The 17,413-nt window shown below is 36.9% G+C and overlaps 1 protein-coding gene across 1 annotated transcript; it reads left to right on the top strand.

Moving 5' to 3' along the window:
• Nucleotides 1–1,956: 1,956 nt before the first annotated feature.
• Nucleotides 1,957–16,316, top strand: LOC146310411 (V-type proton ATPase subunit C 1-B-like). Its single transcript, XM_084742403.1, has 13 exons — nucleotides 1,957–2,042; nucleotides 2,298–2,499; nucleotides 3,993–4,060; nucleotides 5,577–5,662; nucleotides 7,679–7,773; nucleotides 9,467–9,558; nucleotides 9,648–9,743; nucleotides 9,853–9,921; nucleotides 10,797–10,889; nucleotides 10,982–11,069; nucleotides 11,176–11,273; nucleotides 13,021–13,150; nucleotides 15,171–16,316. Exons 2-13 carry the CDS (start codon nucleotides 2,371–2,373, stop codon nucleotides 15,258–15,260), a joined length of 1,134 nt encoding a protein of 377 aa, XP_084598529.1. The 5' UTR covers nucleotides 1,957–2,042; nucleotides 2,298–2,370; the 3' UTR covers nucleotides 15,261–16,316.
• The last annotated feature ends 1,097 nt before the right edge of the window (nucleotides 16,317–17,413 follow it).

The raw sequence follows: 17,413 nt of genomic DNA, 5'->3' as shown, positions 1-17,413 counted from the left end.
TTTTCGGAAATAGGTCCGGGTAGAATCCATGGACTGAACACAGTCGTTCCACCTCCTCTTCATAACGTTTCAATTAATGAAAATTAATGATAAAATGTATACAGCACGACAAAAAATTAATCTTCATTTTGCATACATAAGTTAAATAGTAGAGTTGTTTTATTCACGATGTTAGTGTACACGTTAATAGCCATTTAAGATATTATAGTGTAATGTTTGTAAACACAGGTGTTATCAATGATACTAATTAAGATTACATTTACAGTCAGGTCAAACAGAGTTTGTTGCTACTATGCATGTTAGCTTACTGCAAAAGCTCTGCTACACTAAATGGAACTGGACCTCAATTATCCTTAATTGTTATATGTAGCACCTGTGGCTGCCGTGTTAGCTATGCCTCTGTCCTGTTTAAACATTTCAAACTAAATATCAGAAATTCATCTGGAACTAATGCCGGAATAATACTGAGACACCTCAAGGCCAAAACGTTCATACAGGTTTTAACAAAATACAGATATGCAATAATATGATCACAGGGTGACACTGTCACTGAAGGGGCACCCTTTGGCAAAAAATTATATGGAAATGAATAACAGTTATTTCTTTAACATTTTAACATACTGAAATAGATTTTTGAGCCCAGCTTTTTTGGTTTTGAGCCCAACTCAAACTCTTTAAAAAGTTTTACCAATCACTAATCTTTTGTTGAGGTAATTTACTTTTCTTCTTTAGATCAACTTAAATCTTTTAGTTGAGTTTTAGAACCCCCCAAATGTATTTAAAGTCAAATAAAAGTAAATTACCTCAACAAAAGATTTGTAAAACCTTTTCAAAACTTAGGAGTTTGAGTTGGGCTCAAACCTCAAATCTATTGCAATACATTACCTTAAAATTTTGAGTCATCTCAGCCATTTTTTTGTTCTCCACAGTGTAAAGTGAATCTTACATTTGCTAACTGTAAAATTATGTAGCTTGTACACCAAAATGTATACGTTTTCATAGTTCATCAACCATAAAATCTGCATCACAGCCTACATCTATGACTCAATGCCTTTTCCTCTAGTCTGCTTGAATCTCCATAAGCTAGCTATGGATGCCAAAATACAAAATTTCATAGTACTGGCTCCAGAATGATTTTATTTTCTTCTTCTTTTTTTTTTTTTTTGTTGGCTCTTTTGATCATAAAGGTTACTGAGCCCTGGGCTAGAGGCTAAGGTTCTTAAAATTGTCCCCATGTTAAATACACACTTAAATAGTAAAGAAAAATCTAAAACAAATGTAAAATTATTTTGTAGTTGACAGGAATATACAGAGTGACAGCAAAATTCACTAATTTAGTCATTTTTAGCAAGGTATACTCAGTGGTGGAAAATAGATACATTTACTAAAGTACTTGAACCTAAGTGCAGTTTTGAGGTACTTGTACTTTTGCCTACTTGAGCATTTCCCCTTTATACTTCTCTATGTTTCAGAGGGAAATGTACTTTTTTTACCAGGTTACTCAACTCCATTTTTAACACTGATAGTTACTGATATTTTTACATGAAAAAAACATATGATATGCTTATATGATATTATGCAGTACTATAATACAAATCTGCCAAGTAATTTATAAAGTATTCAAAATTGTCTCAACATAATTTTCTGTTACTCTACACACAATAACACTACTCTAACTACAAGGAGCCATTCCTCACTAGTAACTTGATTTTTGACATTTTGCAAATAATATTTCCATATTAATATTTCCTTTCACATAAGTAACATTTTGAATTCAGAAATGTACTTGCGATGGAGTATAGTCAGACAATGGTATTTACTTTTATTTAAGTAAAGGGTTATTGAGTATTTCTTCCACCTCTGCGTTTGCTTGCTCAAACCACCTGGAGTGATGTAACAGCTGCAGTGTGTGATCCTGGAAGATAGTGGGCTGTCAGTCAGTCAGTCAGTCAGTCAGTCAGTCTCAGGTGGAGCTGCTGCTCAGACCTTCCCAGCACTCACAGTGGGACTGACACAGCACAGGTGATGAAGATAACCTGAAGGTAAGAACATTGCTTTGAAAGGATATTGCTTTTCATTTCTTAGTTTCTTTTATTTGACTTTATGCAGCCACAACCAAGGAAAAATGTTAATATGCTCCTAGGACACTTCATGGCTTGGTTGAAACAAATATAAACCCAATATAAACAGGTGTAAAATCATTAAATGCAATATTATAAAGTCAGATTAACATGAAAGCCTGTATATTTCAATGATAGAGTTCATCTTACTGTATGTTTGTTTGCCTGGGGTCACAGACTCTTTGGTGCCAAAGCCTGATCTTGTGGGGAGGATTTTCACTGGAGGTCTCCATGTGAAGCACTGGGAGTCATGACAGACCTGTGGTTGATTTCTGTCCCTCTGGACAAGACCAGTTTAACCAGTGTAGACAAACTCAAGCACACCATTGCCAAAACCAACCAGGCCTCCTGCTGCAAGTTCTCCATTCCAGATCTCAAGGTGAGGTTATTTAAAATCCGCCCCCAAGGAAGGGGACACGAGTTAAGTATACAAAGTAAATATACATAGAAGAACTAGATATGGACGAGGTTCTATCCTTGATCTGTAGAACAGCACTGTAAAGAACACAGCAAGAAGAATTCTATGTGTTTATACTAGTACAGTAGAGTGTAGTTGAGGAGGGAGATGGTGTTTGGTGTCCTTCTCTGGTGAAGGGATAAAGGCTCAGGTTGCTCTCTACAGTTTGAGGCAAAATTTCCATCTGACCCATTTCACTCAACGTGATCAATGTTCACCTTAGCTGCCAGGAATCACATTTAAACAGCACTTTTTCCAAGTCTTTTAAAGAGTTAAAATGCAAAAACTCTTTTAATGGGGTGCTCTTTAAAATCTTGTTTTAAATTTTTGTTTTCAGTTCAGTTTAGTTTCAGGAGCACGCTAAAAGTTTATCATTTGTTTTAACTAAAGAAACAGTTAGAGTCCGAGCTACCTTAAAATTTTAAGTTGACTGAATTTGAAAAGACAAGTTGAAGTAATTTTGTAATTATTCAAAACAAATAAAGTTTCTAGTCAAATAAACTTGATATGAATTCAGTTGTACTCAAGGAAACATGTTCAGGAAGCTGAAGATATTAAGTTGAACCAACAGCTCTTTAGTCCACACTGGCAAACAATTATAACATTTAACATTCAATTCAATTTATTAACCTTTAAAGATATAATTCAAAACTAACCTTCATCGTAGCAGTTTCTTTTTTGTGAAGCATGCCTTATCATAAAGTGTATTAGCAAGTTTTCATCATATGTTTGCTTTAACTATAAAAAAGACGTCTGCTAATACACTAATCATGATTCTTTAGAAACTTAATTTAATGAGTTGACTGAACTCTGTACAGCACATTCTCATTATTTCAAGTTCAAGACAAACTCATATTTTCTGAAGTATTCTGAAAATATGTACTTGAATTTTTAAGTTTAATTAACTTGAATAGATACAATTTATATAATTATGTCATGTTAATGAGAAAAGATTCGTCACCTCCACTAAATTTCTATTAATTTTTTTTTTTTTTTTTTTTACTGTGAGTGGGTTTGTTCATTGCAGTTGAGTTTTTATTCTAGTTTTAGTTTTTATTAGTTTCAGTTTTAGTTTTACTTTTCTGAAAATTAAAATAGGGGGTGGGGTGGGATATTTTGTCAGGAGCAAGATCATAAAGGCTCAGAATATATATTACAACACATCACTTTTGAGGGAAACTGACTCACAGTCATGTTTACATCCTAGTCTCAAGAGACATACGCACCAGTGCCTCCTCAAGAGTTAACTTTAGTTAACAATAATAACCATAATAACCTTGGTGGACACTTGAAATGTAAAAAACAGCACTTTTATAAATCATAATACAAGCATAAGTGTTGGTTGTGTATAATCATCTGAGCTCAGCTGGATGATAGACCAGCCACTAACCTCGTTGTCTGTGCTGTGACCTCAGGTGGGAATATTGGACAGTCTGCTCAGCGTGTCGGATGATCTGTCCAAACTCGACACACTGACCGAAAGGTGAAAAAATACAAGTATGATGATGAACCAAACTGAATATGTTGCCCCATGATCTGTTGAAGAACATGAAAACCTGTTGCTGCACGTTTGTGGTTTTTTGTGCAGCTTTGTCTTTAATTAGGACTTGTAACTCTGAGCTTGTGTACAGTCTGCTGCATGATTAATTGATGGTCAGGGGCAGCTGATGGTTAGTTTTCCCTTCTGATTTTAAATTCATTGTTGGTGTATTGGAACTGAAGTGGCATTAGTGGGGATGTTAAAGCGGTCACACTTTATTTTACGGTTCACTAGTAAGACAGAGCTGTATTCTACATTAAATTGGATAAAAATTAGACATAATATGTTCTTTACTTGTCAGTAAAGAAACACTGTTCTACCTTAATTAGACACTATACACCTAACGGTACACTAATAAAATCTAACAAACATACTTCACAAGAAATAATATGTTGTTTATTAGACAGTAGTTATTCCATAATTAGAGTAAGACATAGCAAGCCACACAAAGTAGATTTAAACTAGAAATAATATGTTCTGTATTAGACAGTATTAGACCCTTTATTAGAGCCATATTAGAATTTATTAGAGGTAATTAGGGACATATTACAGCAGCACTGTGCTGTAAACTAAAGTGTATTATTTTTCTCAGTTAGAACTTTATTAGACTTTATTAGAGGGTAACTGGGGACACATTAGAATAGACCTGTACTGTAAACTGAAGTGAAAGAACATGTCTGTTACTTTAGACACACTGTCTTTGGCTGGTGTGTTACAATAAATCTGAGGGATATTCATTTACCTCTATAATTTTGGCCTTTACTTGGTAGATCTGGTTTACGTATTGTTTTTAAATAGGAAAGGGGCAGATGTGATTTCATTTTAGTTTGCCCTAATTACCCTCTATAAAGTCTTATAAAAGTCTAACAGTGAGAAACAATACACATTGGTTTACAGTGCAAGCCCTGTTGTAATGTGTCCCTAATTACCTTCTATAAAGTCTTATAACTGTCTAAGAGTGGGAAATAATACACTTTAGTTTGCAGGATAGTTCTGCTGTAATGTGTCGCTATTTGCCTCTAATAAAGTCTAATAATTGTCTTATAAAGGTCTAATAACATTTTATTTTTATTTTCTGTCTAATTTGATACAACATATGTCTTGTTCCGTCTTTTTAGTGTACTGTAAAATAAAGTGTGACCATTAAAGCTTATTTGCAACATCAAAATGTGACCTAGACAGATTTTTTTCTCGTAATTTAGTCCAGACTTGTTATTCAGTTTGAGTCACTGTTTGCTGAAACTCTCTTCAGCTGGTGGCCTTTATTTGGATAAATAGATCCCCTGTTCCACATTAATGCAGTAATTCAGTGTGGGCCTCGGATTCAGTAAAGAAAGAATTTGATTTTCAGGAAAGGAGATGATAATTTATTAAAATTGCAACTAAATAAATAACATGTAAAAACACATGAATAGACAGAGCCTCTGTGATAATGATATTTTTCCTGTTGCTTGATCAGTGTGATTAAAAAAGCATATCAGAGTATGAAGGAGGTGATGGAGCAGTCCAGTGACAAAGTGTTGGAAAACGCTTTAGCCAATGGAGGTGAGTCACACACACACACACACACACACACACACACACATGCACACACACACAGAGAGAGCTGAAGGTGTTACTTACAGTGTATAGAAACTCATTAAGTAAGTGCATAGAAGCCTCAGGCTACATGCAGATTGTAAATGAGACTAATAGCTACTTAAACTGAGCTCCATATGCATGTACACAACATCCTCTCCCACACACACGTCGAGAGATAACACCGCCCACACCGATCCCCTTTACCTTATGTACCTCATGTCAGCCTCCTGCACAGAGGCAGATCAGCAGCTACCCAACACAAACCAGGCTAACCACTGTCTGTCATCACTCTCCACCATCAGACCACGGCACCAATCAGAGAGCTGTCCTGTCACCCCTGCAAGCTTACCTAAAATCTCTGAGGGGTAATTTATCTGCTCTTTGTGTGTTGTGTGAAAATGTAAAGTGTTGTTTTGCGGTGCTTTTGGCCTCGCGTTTTCTGAATGACCCTCCCATTTCCACTGTGTGGTGGTGTGAAGCCATTCTGACATGAAATAGAAAAAATCTGCCACACTAAATGGAACCGCACCTCAATTAGTGTCATTGGTAACAACCGTGACTACCCTTCTACTTCGTATCTGCAGGAGTAGTAGCCACCCCTGAAATCTGATTGGCCAGGGTTGTAGTTCCCTTTATGCTACTCACAAAAACAGAAAACATACACAAAAAAGTTTACATAAGTGGGTGAATAAATAATAAATCACAAAAATAAAACAATTTTTCATAGTGGAGTCTGACAGCCTAAGGTAGGAAGACCTAAAGCAGTGATACTCAACTTGTGGCCTGTGGGACAAATCTAGGCCCCAGTTGTGTCTTAGATGGCCCTCAAGTTATTCTCTAATTTACATTTTGAATAAATAGATTCATGCTGGGAATTTTTTTGTTTTACATTACAATTGTTCAATAATGTTATGTGGCTGTTACTTGGAAAGTTGAACATAATCTCCATTTTTACTAAATGTAACTGTAATCTGATTATATCTGATTATATTTACTTGTAACTTTAATGGAATATAGTTTCCTTTGTATCCAGATTATGTAATCCCCTTACATGTAATCGGCACAGATATATCAGTGTATATCAGTATTGGTATTTGTCATTCCATTTCTTTCTACGTCTATTTATTTTATTACAGAAAATAATGCAGATTCCTCTTATTTTTTATTTTAATAGGCAGCATTTTATCTATATTTGGTCCTTTCTTTTCTTTGTTCATTGTTTTTTAAATTTCTAGTTATTTGCAATTATTACAATTACCAGTGAAAGTTTGCTGTTTCAGTGCTCTCATTTCACTTTGGATTTTATATAAATAAAGAATATAGCGCAATATATTGATATCATAATTTTTTTTACTGCCTAATATTGACATCTACCACTAAAATTGGCATTGGCAGGGATTTAAATGTTACTTAATTCTTTCAAATGTAACCCAACCATTTCCAAGTAAAAATGCAGTTGTTATTGTTGCTATTAGATGTTGTAAAATTGACTTATCTGCCATTCATAAAGGCCTACAGCAAATCCTTGTACCATGTTAATTTAGTTGAATTAATAAGTCAGATAATTTGAAAACAAAGAATTTGAAAGAAAGATGAGTTAATGGTATTTTAATCTTTTGTCTTATAAATAATATTAATGTTCATTAACTGTCTCCTTGACTCCTGTCATTTTACAAAAGTGGCCCCCAGGAAAAGCAAGTTGAGCATCTTTGACCTAAATAATAATGTATGGATGCTTTATATACAATTTTATATTTTAAATACACATTATTAGAGTAGATATTCAAAATAGTAAATTAATGCTATTATTAAGTTATTACTATTAGCATCTATGCAATTTCATGATACCCCAGGCATAAGTCAGTGCCCCATCTGAGCCACCCCAGTCAAAAAAGTCTGGACACATCCCTGCTGCTGTGAAAAAGATCTATCATGAAATGTGTGTTTTTAGTTATATGTCTTCTTGTGTTTGTTTCTCAGTGGACCTGATGAACTTTGTGACAAAGTTTCAGTGGGACAAAGCGAAGTATCCCACAACTCTGCCTCTGTCCAGCCTGGCAGACCTCATCAACAAGGTACAAACTAAGTGACATGTATGTATAGTTATTACAGTACAAATCACCATACTTATCCTAAATCAGTGCATTTTTTTTACAATAAATGTGTTCGACATGCCCTCAGTTTGTAGGTGTAGGAAGCTAAGCAATATACTACTGTGTTCAGACTCAGCAGCAAAACATATATTAGTCACCTAAAAAAATCTGTATCAGTTTAAGTGTATACTATATTTTTACTGCTTTACCTTGCTATCAAATAGCCTTTTCCGAGGGGAAACCACCCTTATATTCCTCCCTTTTGCTCAACCAGACTCCATTGGCAAAAACATTAATTTTTAGTCTGCAGAACACAGGAGTTGCTGATATACTACTGCCGTGATCTGTTAGTTTGTTCATGTTATTGTGTGACATCTGGGTAATTCGAACAAGCCTTTAAAAACTAACTGATTGAGGCAGTTGTAGAGCAGCGACTCCCATGTTTTGTGAGGTAAAATGACTGATTTTGCCAACGGAGTTTGGTTGGTTTGGAGAGAGCGATATTTGGCTCATATAAGGGCAGCTTCTCATCAGAAAAGTACAATGGCAGAGTAAAATGGTGACAATATTCTAAATAAAGCATACGCTTAAACAGATATTGATTTTTTAGGGAGTTTTCTGCTGACTCCTGCTGCTTCTCCAAACTGGAGGAGTGCCGACCATCATCGTCTGTAGGTAATTTATTATACAGCCTCACTTCAAAGAATCCCTTTAAAGCGAAGACTAGTTTGCGTTCACTATCTCTAAAAAAGAAGAAGGGTACAATCAAACCAGCTTGGACCAAAATATCCTGATTTTTAAAAACTCACTTAGTTTTAAAAATCAAGTGCCACACCCCCAGTTTGTAACATGGCATTTCTGTTATGCATTTTTAATCTCAAAAGCCCAAATTGAGACCCTGATGACATTGTTAGGGTTGTTTTTTCAGACTTTGGAAAAGCTCCCTCCAGATCCACAAAAGACATTATACAATTGTTTTTCACAGGCTGACCTTAATGTGTAAAATCTATGGAATTCCCCTTTAATACCCAAGCAACTTAAATAAAAAGAAAATGAACTTTGCAACCAGACGTGGGGAGTAACATCTTATACGTAATGGGATTACATAATCTAGATACAAAAAAAAAAACAAAAAACAAAAAAAAAACTAACAACTGATAGTAAACTGAATATCTTTGAGTTGCATTTGAGGACGTCATCCTGAGCTTTGATCAACATTTTCCACCATGTTCAGACATTTTGGACCAAACAACTAATTGATTAATTGAGAAAATAAGCATCCAGTTAATCAACGATGTAAATAATTGGTAGTTGCAGCCCTAAAAACACTTATAGGCCAAACAATTTCACCATATTTGGTACTGAGGTAATCCAATAGTGATGAAAAGTAATCAAGTCACATTACTTTAATATTGTGATACTTGAATAACATGACTGACTACATTTTTTTGACAAGTAATTAGTAACTGTATCAGAATGCATTTTTAAAATAACCCTCCCAACCCTGTTTGACACACAAATTCCAAGAGGTTTTGAGTTTCTTGAGTATCTTTGCATGTATATGTAAGCAGCGTAGACACAGAGTTAGGAAATGTTATTAAATGTATTTAGTTATGTGATCATCACATGTAGTCCTGATGCTTACATGTGCTGTTAACACCTGCATGTGTGTCAGGAAGTTTCCCAGATGGAGACGGAATTAAAATCCCGAGCGGCGGCATACAACAGTGTGAAAACAAGCCTGCAAAGCCTCACGTACAAACTAGAGTGAGTGAACTTTATGCTACACGTTAAGAAAAACACACATCATTAATATATTAACTATGAAATGTTGAAGTGGAATGTCTGTCTTCTAGTGGGACTTTTCAAACTTGTTGTCTGAATGATGTAGTGAAGAAGGAAGACCTGGTGTTCTCAGAGTACCTCGCCACTCTGCTTGTATTAGTTGCCAGGTCTGTGACACGAGTGCTTAGATTATTAACCGTCATTTCATGCTATAACATGTGTTTGAGTGTGCATATTCATGTGTTGTTCTTTCTGTGTATGTATTTTTGGTCACAGAGGGAGCTACCTGCACTGGGAGAAGACCTATGAATCTTTGTCAGAGTTTGTGGTCCCACGGTCCAGCAGGTGAGCTGTCTCTCTGCGCTCCTGGCTGTAACACAAGCCATTCCACTTGATCCCACTACAAGTGCACCTGCAAAGCTCCGAGTACCTGCTCTTAGCATCCAAAAGGTCAGGCTAAGTAACCACGGGTGTTCCATTACCGGCAGAAAGTAAGAGTCCATGCGACCTAGATCACTACCAGGGTAGGAAATGTTTTTTTCCAAAGGAGAAAAAAAAATCCATTGAAGTTTTTAATGCCTGAACTTGAAGCCTGAGTAAGCATACCTCACAAGAAAAAAATGCTTTATAGACTGACAACTGAGAACGAAATGCTAAGTGCTGTCAAATCCAGATTTGTCAAGGATGATTTGTAAAAGGATTATTTTATTTTCAAGCAGGTAAAAACACAATTGAAAGTAAAAAAAAAAAAAAAAAAAGACTTCAGAGTAGAATGAGCAGTGGTGGATTCAATACTCAATACTTGAGTCAAAGTATAGATACTCCTGGTCAAGTATTACTCAAATACAAGTGAAAGTTTCTCAAAAATTAAAGTATGAGTTATACAAATGGTGTCTGTCCTCTCCACACACCCCATATGCCCCAACCCCCACCCCTACTACTAACTACCTACACCCAGCTTCTCCTGTGCTCAGGGCATTGCTGCTAATGATACATATAGCGCCACCTCTTGGTTAACGGGATTGGTTCCTTAGGTTTATGATGTCATATAACCAACCTGACTGAATCTGTTTTTTGTGAGACTGCTTGTGGTCACTAGAGCTCAACATTTTCTCAGGTGATATGATGTGTAAAAGTTTGTGAAACACTGATTTAAAAAGTTTCCACGCTGTCATGTGTCGCCCTAATTTTCTGTCTGAATTTTCTTGTGTGACCATCAGGAAGCTGTACGAGGACAGAGAGGGAGGCGTTTTCTCGGTCACGCTTTTCAAACGAGCCGTGTGCGAATTCAAAGCCAAAGCCCAGGAGAGCAAGTAAGCAGGACGGATTGGCAGAAAATACCCCGTCAAGTCAAAGCTGTGTTGTCTGTGTCAATTACCATAGTGTAGCCTCTGATCCAACACAGGTTCAGCGTGCGCGAATACAGCTTTGATCTGGAGGAGAAGAGGCAGCAGGAGATGAAGCAGCTTAGTGTTGACAAGAAAGAACAATATGTGAGTCAAACATTGTGCGTGCTCTCTGTAGAGCTTTTTTTTTTTTAAATAGATGGGTTTGTGTGTGTGTTGTGGTGTATTATAAATGTGCATGTCTCCTCCACAGGGAGTCTTTGTGCGCTGGCTGAAGCTGAATTTCAGTCAGGTGTTTGTTGCCTGGATTCACTTGAAAGCACTGAGGGTGTTTGTGGAATCAGTCCTCAGGTCAGTGCACTTTTTCTCTTTCACATTAATGAAAAATGGCATGTGATTTATTTTCATGTGATCTCTATGTGCCTGGCCTGGCCTCAGATCAGATCTTCCTTCACAGTTATATATAGGAATGAACATACCTCTACATCATTCCCATTTGCAGAGACCAAATGTGGCGTTGTTTTTAACTGGCAGCCCAACAGTAGTAGCCAACATTCTGGGGCAAACACATTTTTTTACACACAGAAAGAAATAGTTTAATTCACAACCCAAATTCCAAAAAAGTTTGGAAGCTGGGTAAAATGTAAATCTTTCTCAACTTACAATATATTCAGTGTTCAAACTGATAAACTTTATTGTTTTTTTGTAAATATGTACTCATCCTGGATTCAGTGGCAGGAACATGTTCCAAAAACGTTAGGACAATGGCACCAAAAGACTGGGAAAGTTGCGGAATGCTCAAAAAACACGTGTCTGGAATATTCCTCAGGTAAACAGGCTCATAGGGAACAGGTGACAGTATCATGTTTGGGTATTAAAGGGGCATCCACAAAAGGTTCAGTCGTTCACAAGCAAGGATGGAGTGAAGTTCAATACTTTGTGGAAACCTGTGTGTGCAAATAATCCAACAGTTTAAGAACGTTTCTCAATATGCAGTTTCAAGAAATGTAGGGATTTCACCATCTACAATCCATAATATCATTAAAAGATTCAGAGAATTCAGAGAAATCTCTGCATGTAAAGGGCAAACACAAAATCCACCACTTGAATGCCTGTGACCTCTGACCCCTCAGGCAGCACTGCAGTAAAAACCAACATGATTGTATAAAGGACACTACATGGGCTTGGGAAGACTTTGGAAAACCTTTGTCGGTAAACACAGTGTGTTGGTGCATCTACAAATGCAAGACTACCGTGAAAAGTGAAAGCCGTGTACGCCGTCCAGAAACACTGCAGACTTCTCTGGGCCGGAGCTCATCTGAGATGGACTGACGCAAAGTAGAAAAGTGTGTGTGTGGGTGTGTTAGTGCCCATGGCATCATGGGTAACTGTCACATCTTTGAAGGCCCCATTCATAATGAAAGGCACATGCAGGTTTTGGAAAACATATGCTGCCATCCACACGAGACTTCTGTGCTCGTTTCAGCAAGACAATGCCAAGACATATTCTGCACGTGTTTGAAAAACATGGCTTTGTAGTGACAGAATTCTAGAACTACAACATGCATGCAGACGCCATCACGCCTCACACATGCAGTTCAGATGGTGTGCATGTACATGTGAACATGACTTTAAGCTAAGAATCTACAGTGAAGATTTAGGGTAAAAAATGGTGTAAATTACTATTATTATTATATAAGACACCTTGGTATATTGGGATTATAGGAGACTTGGATTACAGATGAGCAGTGCGGAGGCATTTTTTGTTTTCTTTCTTTCTTTTTGAAAACTGGTCACCATTCACTTCCATTGTTTAGGAGATTCTGCAACACTGTTTTCCTGTGAAACTCCAGCAGTGTTTTGTGGACTAAAAAAACTAAACCTGGCCTTCAATTGGCATGAGGTTGAGGAGGTAATGACTAAATTTTTAGTTTTGGGTGAACTGTTCCTCTGATGTACTGCATTTAATACCAAATTTTCAATCTGGGTGACTTGAACTGTCCACTTGTGAGCCAATCAACCAAGACGTGTGTTAATACCAGATGTAGACAGGGCATCCTGTATGCATGAGTAGACTCATCGTGACGTCTCCTGCTAGGTACGGATTACCGGTGAACTACCAGGCTCTTCTGCTGCAGACGGACAAGAAGCGTTCAAAGAAACTGAGAAAAGAACTCTCCTCACTCTTCATGCATCTGGACCCCACTGCCACTGCCAGCAAGACAGACGTAAGAGGACAAACCCACTTCCACTGCTGCAAATGTCACATTTTATTACATCATATTTCATCTGAAGCATTGCTTAAAGTCACAATTATACACATTCTTGAGCATGGATGTTTGCTCTTGACCTTTGGATCAGTATGTGTAATAAAACAATCTCAAGGTTTTTCCTTAGATTTCAACCACATCGCACTCTTCGTCTTCATCAGCAAACATAATCCTAATAAGAAGAGTTCATTTGATTGCAGGAAATGTCTTAAGTTCTGCACTCAAGTACAAGTTTGATTTATTTGTTCTTTACATATATTGGCCAATAAGTAAGTGGCAAGATGCTGCAGTATAGAAGAGCTGAAGATGTGATTGAGATAATTTCAAAACACTGATGCCAATACACATATTGTCCAGCAGAGAGCACTGACAAGTTATTTTTTAACTGTAAAATGTCCACCTGAGTACATAAAGTGGTCACACAGCTAATAAGTATCCTCATCAATTATTTAATACATTTTTTGTGTTAATAAACAATTTCAATTTCTTATAATATGATATATAATAGAATAAAACTGACAGGGGTCATTCAGCTGCATAATGAGTACTTTTACTTTTGATACTTTTTTTTTTAAACAAAAAATAACTTTTGTTTGTTTACAAGAAAACTCTAAGGGGCACCTTTAAATTGGCACCAGGTTAGATATTATGGCCACTATGGGGCAGCACAGTAAGCAGTAAAGAGACACCATCACCTTTTAAAGTTGCTAGAGTGAATGTGTAAGCAGACATTAGCCTTCATCTGAAGGTCTTTTCCTCACAAACTGGTGAATGTAAGTCCAGTATTCACCTTCCTGTTAACTCTGTTTTAGTCTTCACCAGCTCTCGAGAGAAATATCAGATTATTTAGCTGCTAAATGCTCCACTGTGTTCCTGCTGTTTGGTGCCGACATAACATGTCTATCAGAGACATTTATTTGTACTAAAGCATTTTTAAATTATGGTATTACCACTTCTACTTCAAGGATATGAATACACAACTTCCTATAGTCAGTTCATTTAAGTTTTTTTTACTTAGCCTGTTGCTTACACTTAGAGGAAAGGAAAAGTTCAAAATAAGATTCAAAATAAGACCATTTTCTCATACTTCTTACATTCACTTCCTAAATAATAGACTTTGTCTCATCTCAGCCCAGGACTAATTTGAGCCTAACTGAAGATCTTAAGTGTGTTATTGTGCTGATCTTCTTAAGATAACAGTAAGTTCCAAAAGAAAACTCAGTTGTCTCAAATGAGATCTTAAATTTGGTTCTGGTCAAATTAAAGCCTTGCTGCTCCACATAGTCATCAGGGAGAAACCTCTGAAGCACCTATGAGCTCAGCAAAAGAGCTCCTTTTCTTTTTTCCCTCATTTTTTCTTTTAATGGTGGTTTAGGAAAAACAGACGAGACTTCAGTAAGCTCAAAATAGAATCTCATTTATTTCTCATAAGACAGAGAAAAGATGATTTTGAGAAACAAACTTTCAAAACATTAAGTGTTTGAAAGGCTCAAATATATTGAAGCGTTCCCTAGCAACACAACACTCAGGCAAAATAAAACAGCTGAATCAGTTTTATTCCCTACACTGGTGTTTTATACCCATGTTTTGGAGTTTCAAAAGATCAATTACAGCCAGTAAGTGGAGTGTTTGTTCAATCAGATTTAATTTTGATGTCTGAGTGAAGGAGAGCACCATCAACCATCTGCTGTCCAGCCTACATGAAATGACATCTGTTGCGTGCAAATTCATCCGTCGATCCGCTTTGCCTGATTGCAGCGAGAAAATTGAAATTGTGGCCTGCTGTGTGTTCGGTGCTGTATTTACACACAAATAAGGCCAAGATTACTACACTTACTTGAGTAATTGAAAACGCAGAACTGCCTGTGAAAAGAACTTGTTTTGAATAATACAAGCACTCCTGCAGCACAATTTGACTGGTTCAAGGTGTGTGTGACACACTGTTTTCTGTGTTTTTCTTTCTCTCTCTGCCAAGCAGGTAAGCGCTGACATCCCAGGACTCTGTCAGCAGGAGTACTCCTCCTACATCTGCTTCCATATCAACACCAGTGTCCTGGAGATCAGCTAGCGGTCAGCCAGGAGAGGACCCACCCGGTGACCGTGCAGTGAGGGCCCGGTGGAGGATGCTTCCAAACCACTCAGAGCCAGGAACCTCACCTCTAAAATAAAACACATATAGTGAAGAATATACCGCTGAATATCTTGGGTCTTGGGTCGAGCTTCCACTGGGCAGCAGTGTAAATAATCTTGTCAGGTGGACCGTGGACAGATTTGGGTCCTCTTCACCTCAGTGTCAGCTGCACATGGACTACACTTTGGGATGTGCTGCACACTGAACTGTGGAACCATTTAAACATGTTAAATAGCTGAAAAAATTATGTTTAGTGTTTTCTTGCAGAGAACATGTTCTGTAAATGTTAGTACTAGTGTACAGCTTCACATATTTTAAAAGAATGATTCACTCCAAAATCAAAAATACAGAAAATTTATTATCTTACCTGTAAGACTATTTATCCATCTAGATAGTTTTAGTGTGAGTCGCAGAGTGTGGGAGATATCAGCTGTAGTAAAACAATCTACATGGATAAATAGCACTACAGGTAAATGGAAAATATGTATTACTGATACTGGAGTGTCCAGTACATTTTCAGATTGCATTGCTGTATATTCTGTAATGAAACCATATCATGACTCTGTATATATGACTTTTAGCTTATATTTGATCACAGTGTTTTTAAATATAAAGGGTTGTGGCCCATCCCTGCACTTGCTGTTACCACCAGTACCTACAGGTGTCACCAAATCAACCAGTACTGAAATCTTAAAGGTCCAGTGTGTAAGATTTACAGGGATTTATTGGCAGAATATGTGGAATATAATATTCATAATTGTGTTGTCATCAGTGTATAATCACCAGAAAATATAACTGCTGATTTCACTTCCTTAGAATGAGTCCTTTATATCTACAGAGGGTGCAGCTCCTCCTCCATGTCGCTCCGCCATGTTAGTAGCTCAAAGCGGGCAAACCAAACCAAACACTGGTCCTAGAGAAGATCTTTCATGTTTTATTTACAGCCACTGTAGTTTCTCTCACATGCTTGGAAGGAGAGGGTGAACTGAGGGTTATTCAGTTGGTTGCAGCACTCATAAGCTGCAAATCCTACACACTGGTCCATTAAGGATTATAACTTTAAAGCAGGTACAACTAAGTTGCATATTGTGTTGATTTTGGAGACCCCTGTGGACAAAAGTGGTAGTGTTTCCACTGCCACAACCACAAAATACTATGTCTAAAATAAAAATTATGATAAAAAAAAACTTACTGGCTAACGTACTACTCACTGTAACTTTGCCTGAGAAAATGTTAACATGCTCTTCTGCTCCGAATGCTGAAATTTGTTTTGTCTAATTTCAAGGACAATCCAACCCAGCAGTGAGTCACTGATGGTCCAATTTCATAATCATAAAAAACTCTATGTAATGGTTTTAAGTAATAGTAAAGAAATATTATTAACTAGAAGTAAAAGCACCTCTACAGAAAAATGGCACCACTATGGTGTAGAACTTTAATCGGGTCTGAAAATTTGAGCACGAAAAGGCCTAAAGCCTGACAAAATTCTGTTGGAACCCCACCCAAACCTGTTCCTCATTAGCATATGTCAGCTGAACCCGACTAACAAGCTTCCCTGTAACAAACAGTGGGAGTTGGCAGTGACTGGGACAATACATGGGTGTACTTTGAACTGGCCTCGACAGAATTGGAGAGAAAAATGAAGAAATAATAAAAAACTAGTAAAAAAATAAATAAATAAAACATTGGCTTTGTAAATGCTACACCCTAATTACTAACTGGTCTCACTAAACATTTGGAAGATTCTGCAGTTCTGTTTTCTTGTGAAACTAAACACATCCTTCAATTGGCATGAGGGTGAGTAGATAATGATTTAAGTTTCATTTTAGGGTGAACTATCCCTTTAAATTGATCACAACAGTGTTTAAATTGATGCCAAGTGAGATATTGATATGATAGCTCTGTGTATCATTTTGGTGGAAATAATCCGATTTGACAGGAGACAGCTGAGGGCAGTGTTTCATTTTGCAAGATATTTCTGGCACTTGTGATGATGATGATTAACTAAATGATGATTAATGATTAACTCAATTCAGTTTTGTATTTAGAGTTTTAAGAAAGTGAGCTTTAGTTTTAGGAAATAAGAAAAA

The sequence above is a fragment of the Lutjanus erythropterus genome, chromosome 18, assembly GCF_056507025.1.
Source record: "Lutjanus erythropterus isolate fLutEry1 chromosome 18, fLutEry1.hap2, whole genome shotgun sequence".
NCBI lineage: Eukaryota > Metazoa > Chordata > Actinopteri > Lutjaniformes > Lutjanidae > Lutjanus > Lutjanus erythropterus.
Note: the sequence above shows the minus strand (reverse complement) of the source record. Positions and strands in the feature narration are given on the sequence as shown.

What these genes read in the sequence shown, in the direction of transcription:
- LOC146310411 (XM_084742403.1), top strand. Translation starts at nt 2,371, where the DNA reads ATGACAGACCTGTGGTTGATTTCTGTCCCTCTGGACAAGACCAGTTTA. An exon ending in AAACGCTTTAGCCAATGGAG is followed by an intron (nt 5,663 to 7,678) that starts GTGAGTCACACA and finishes TTTGTTTCTCAG; the next exon opens with TGGACCTGATGAACTTTGTG. An exon ending in CCACTGCCAGCAAGACAGAC is followed by an intron (nt 13,151 to 15,170) that starts GTAAGAGGACAA and finishes TCTGCCAAGCAG; the next exon opens with GTAAGCGCTGACATCCCAGG.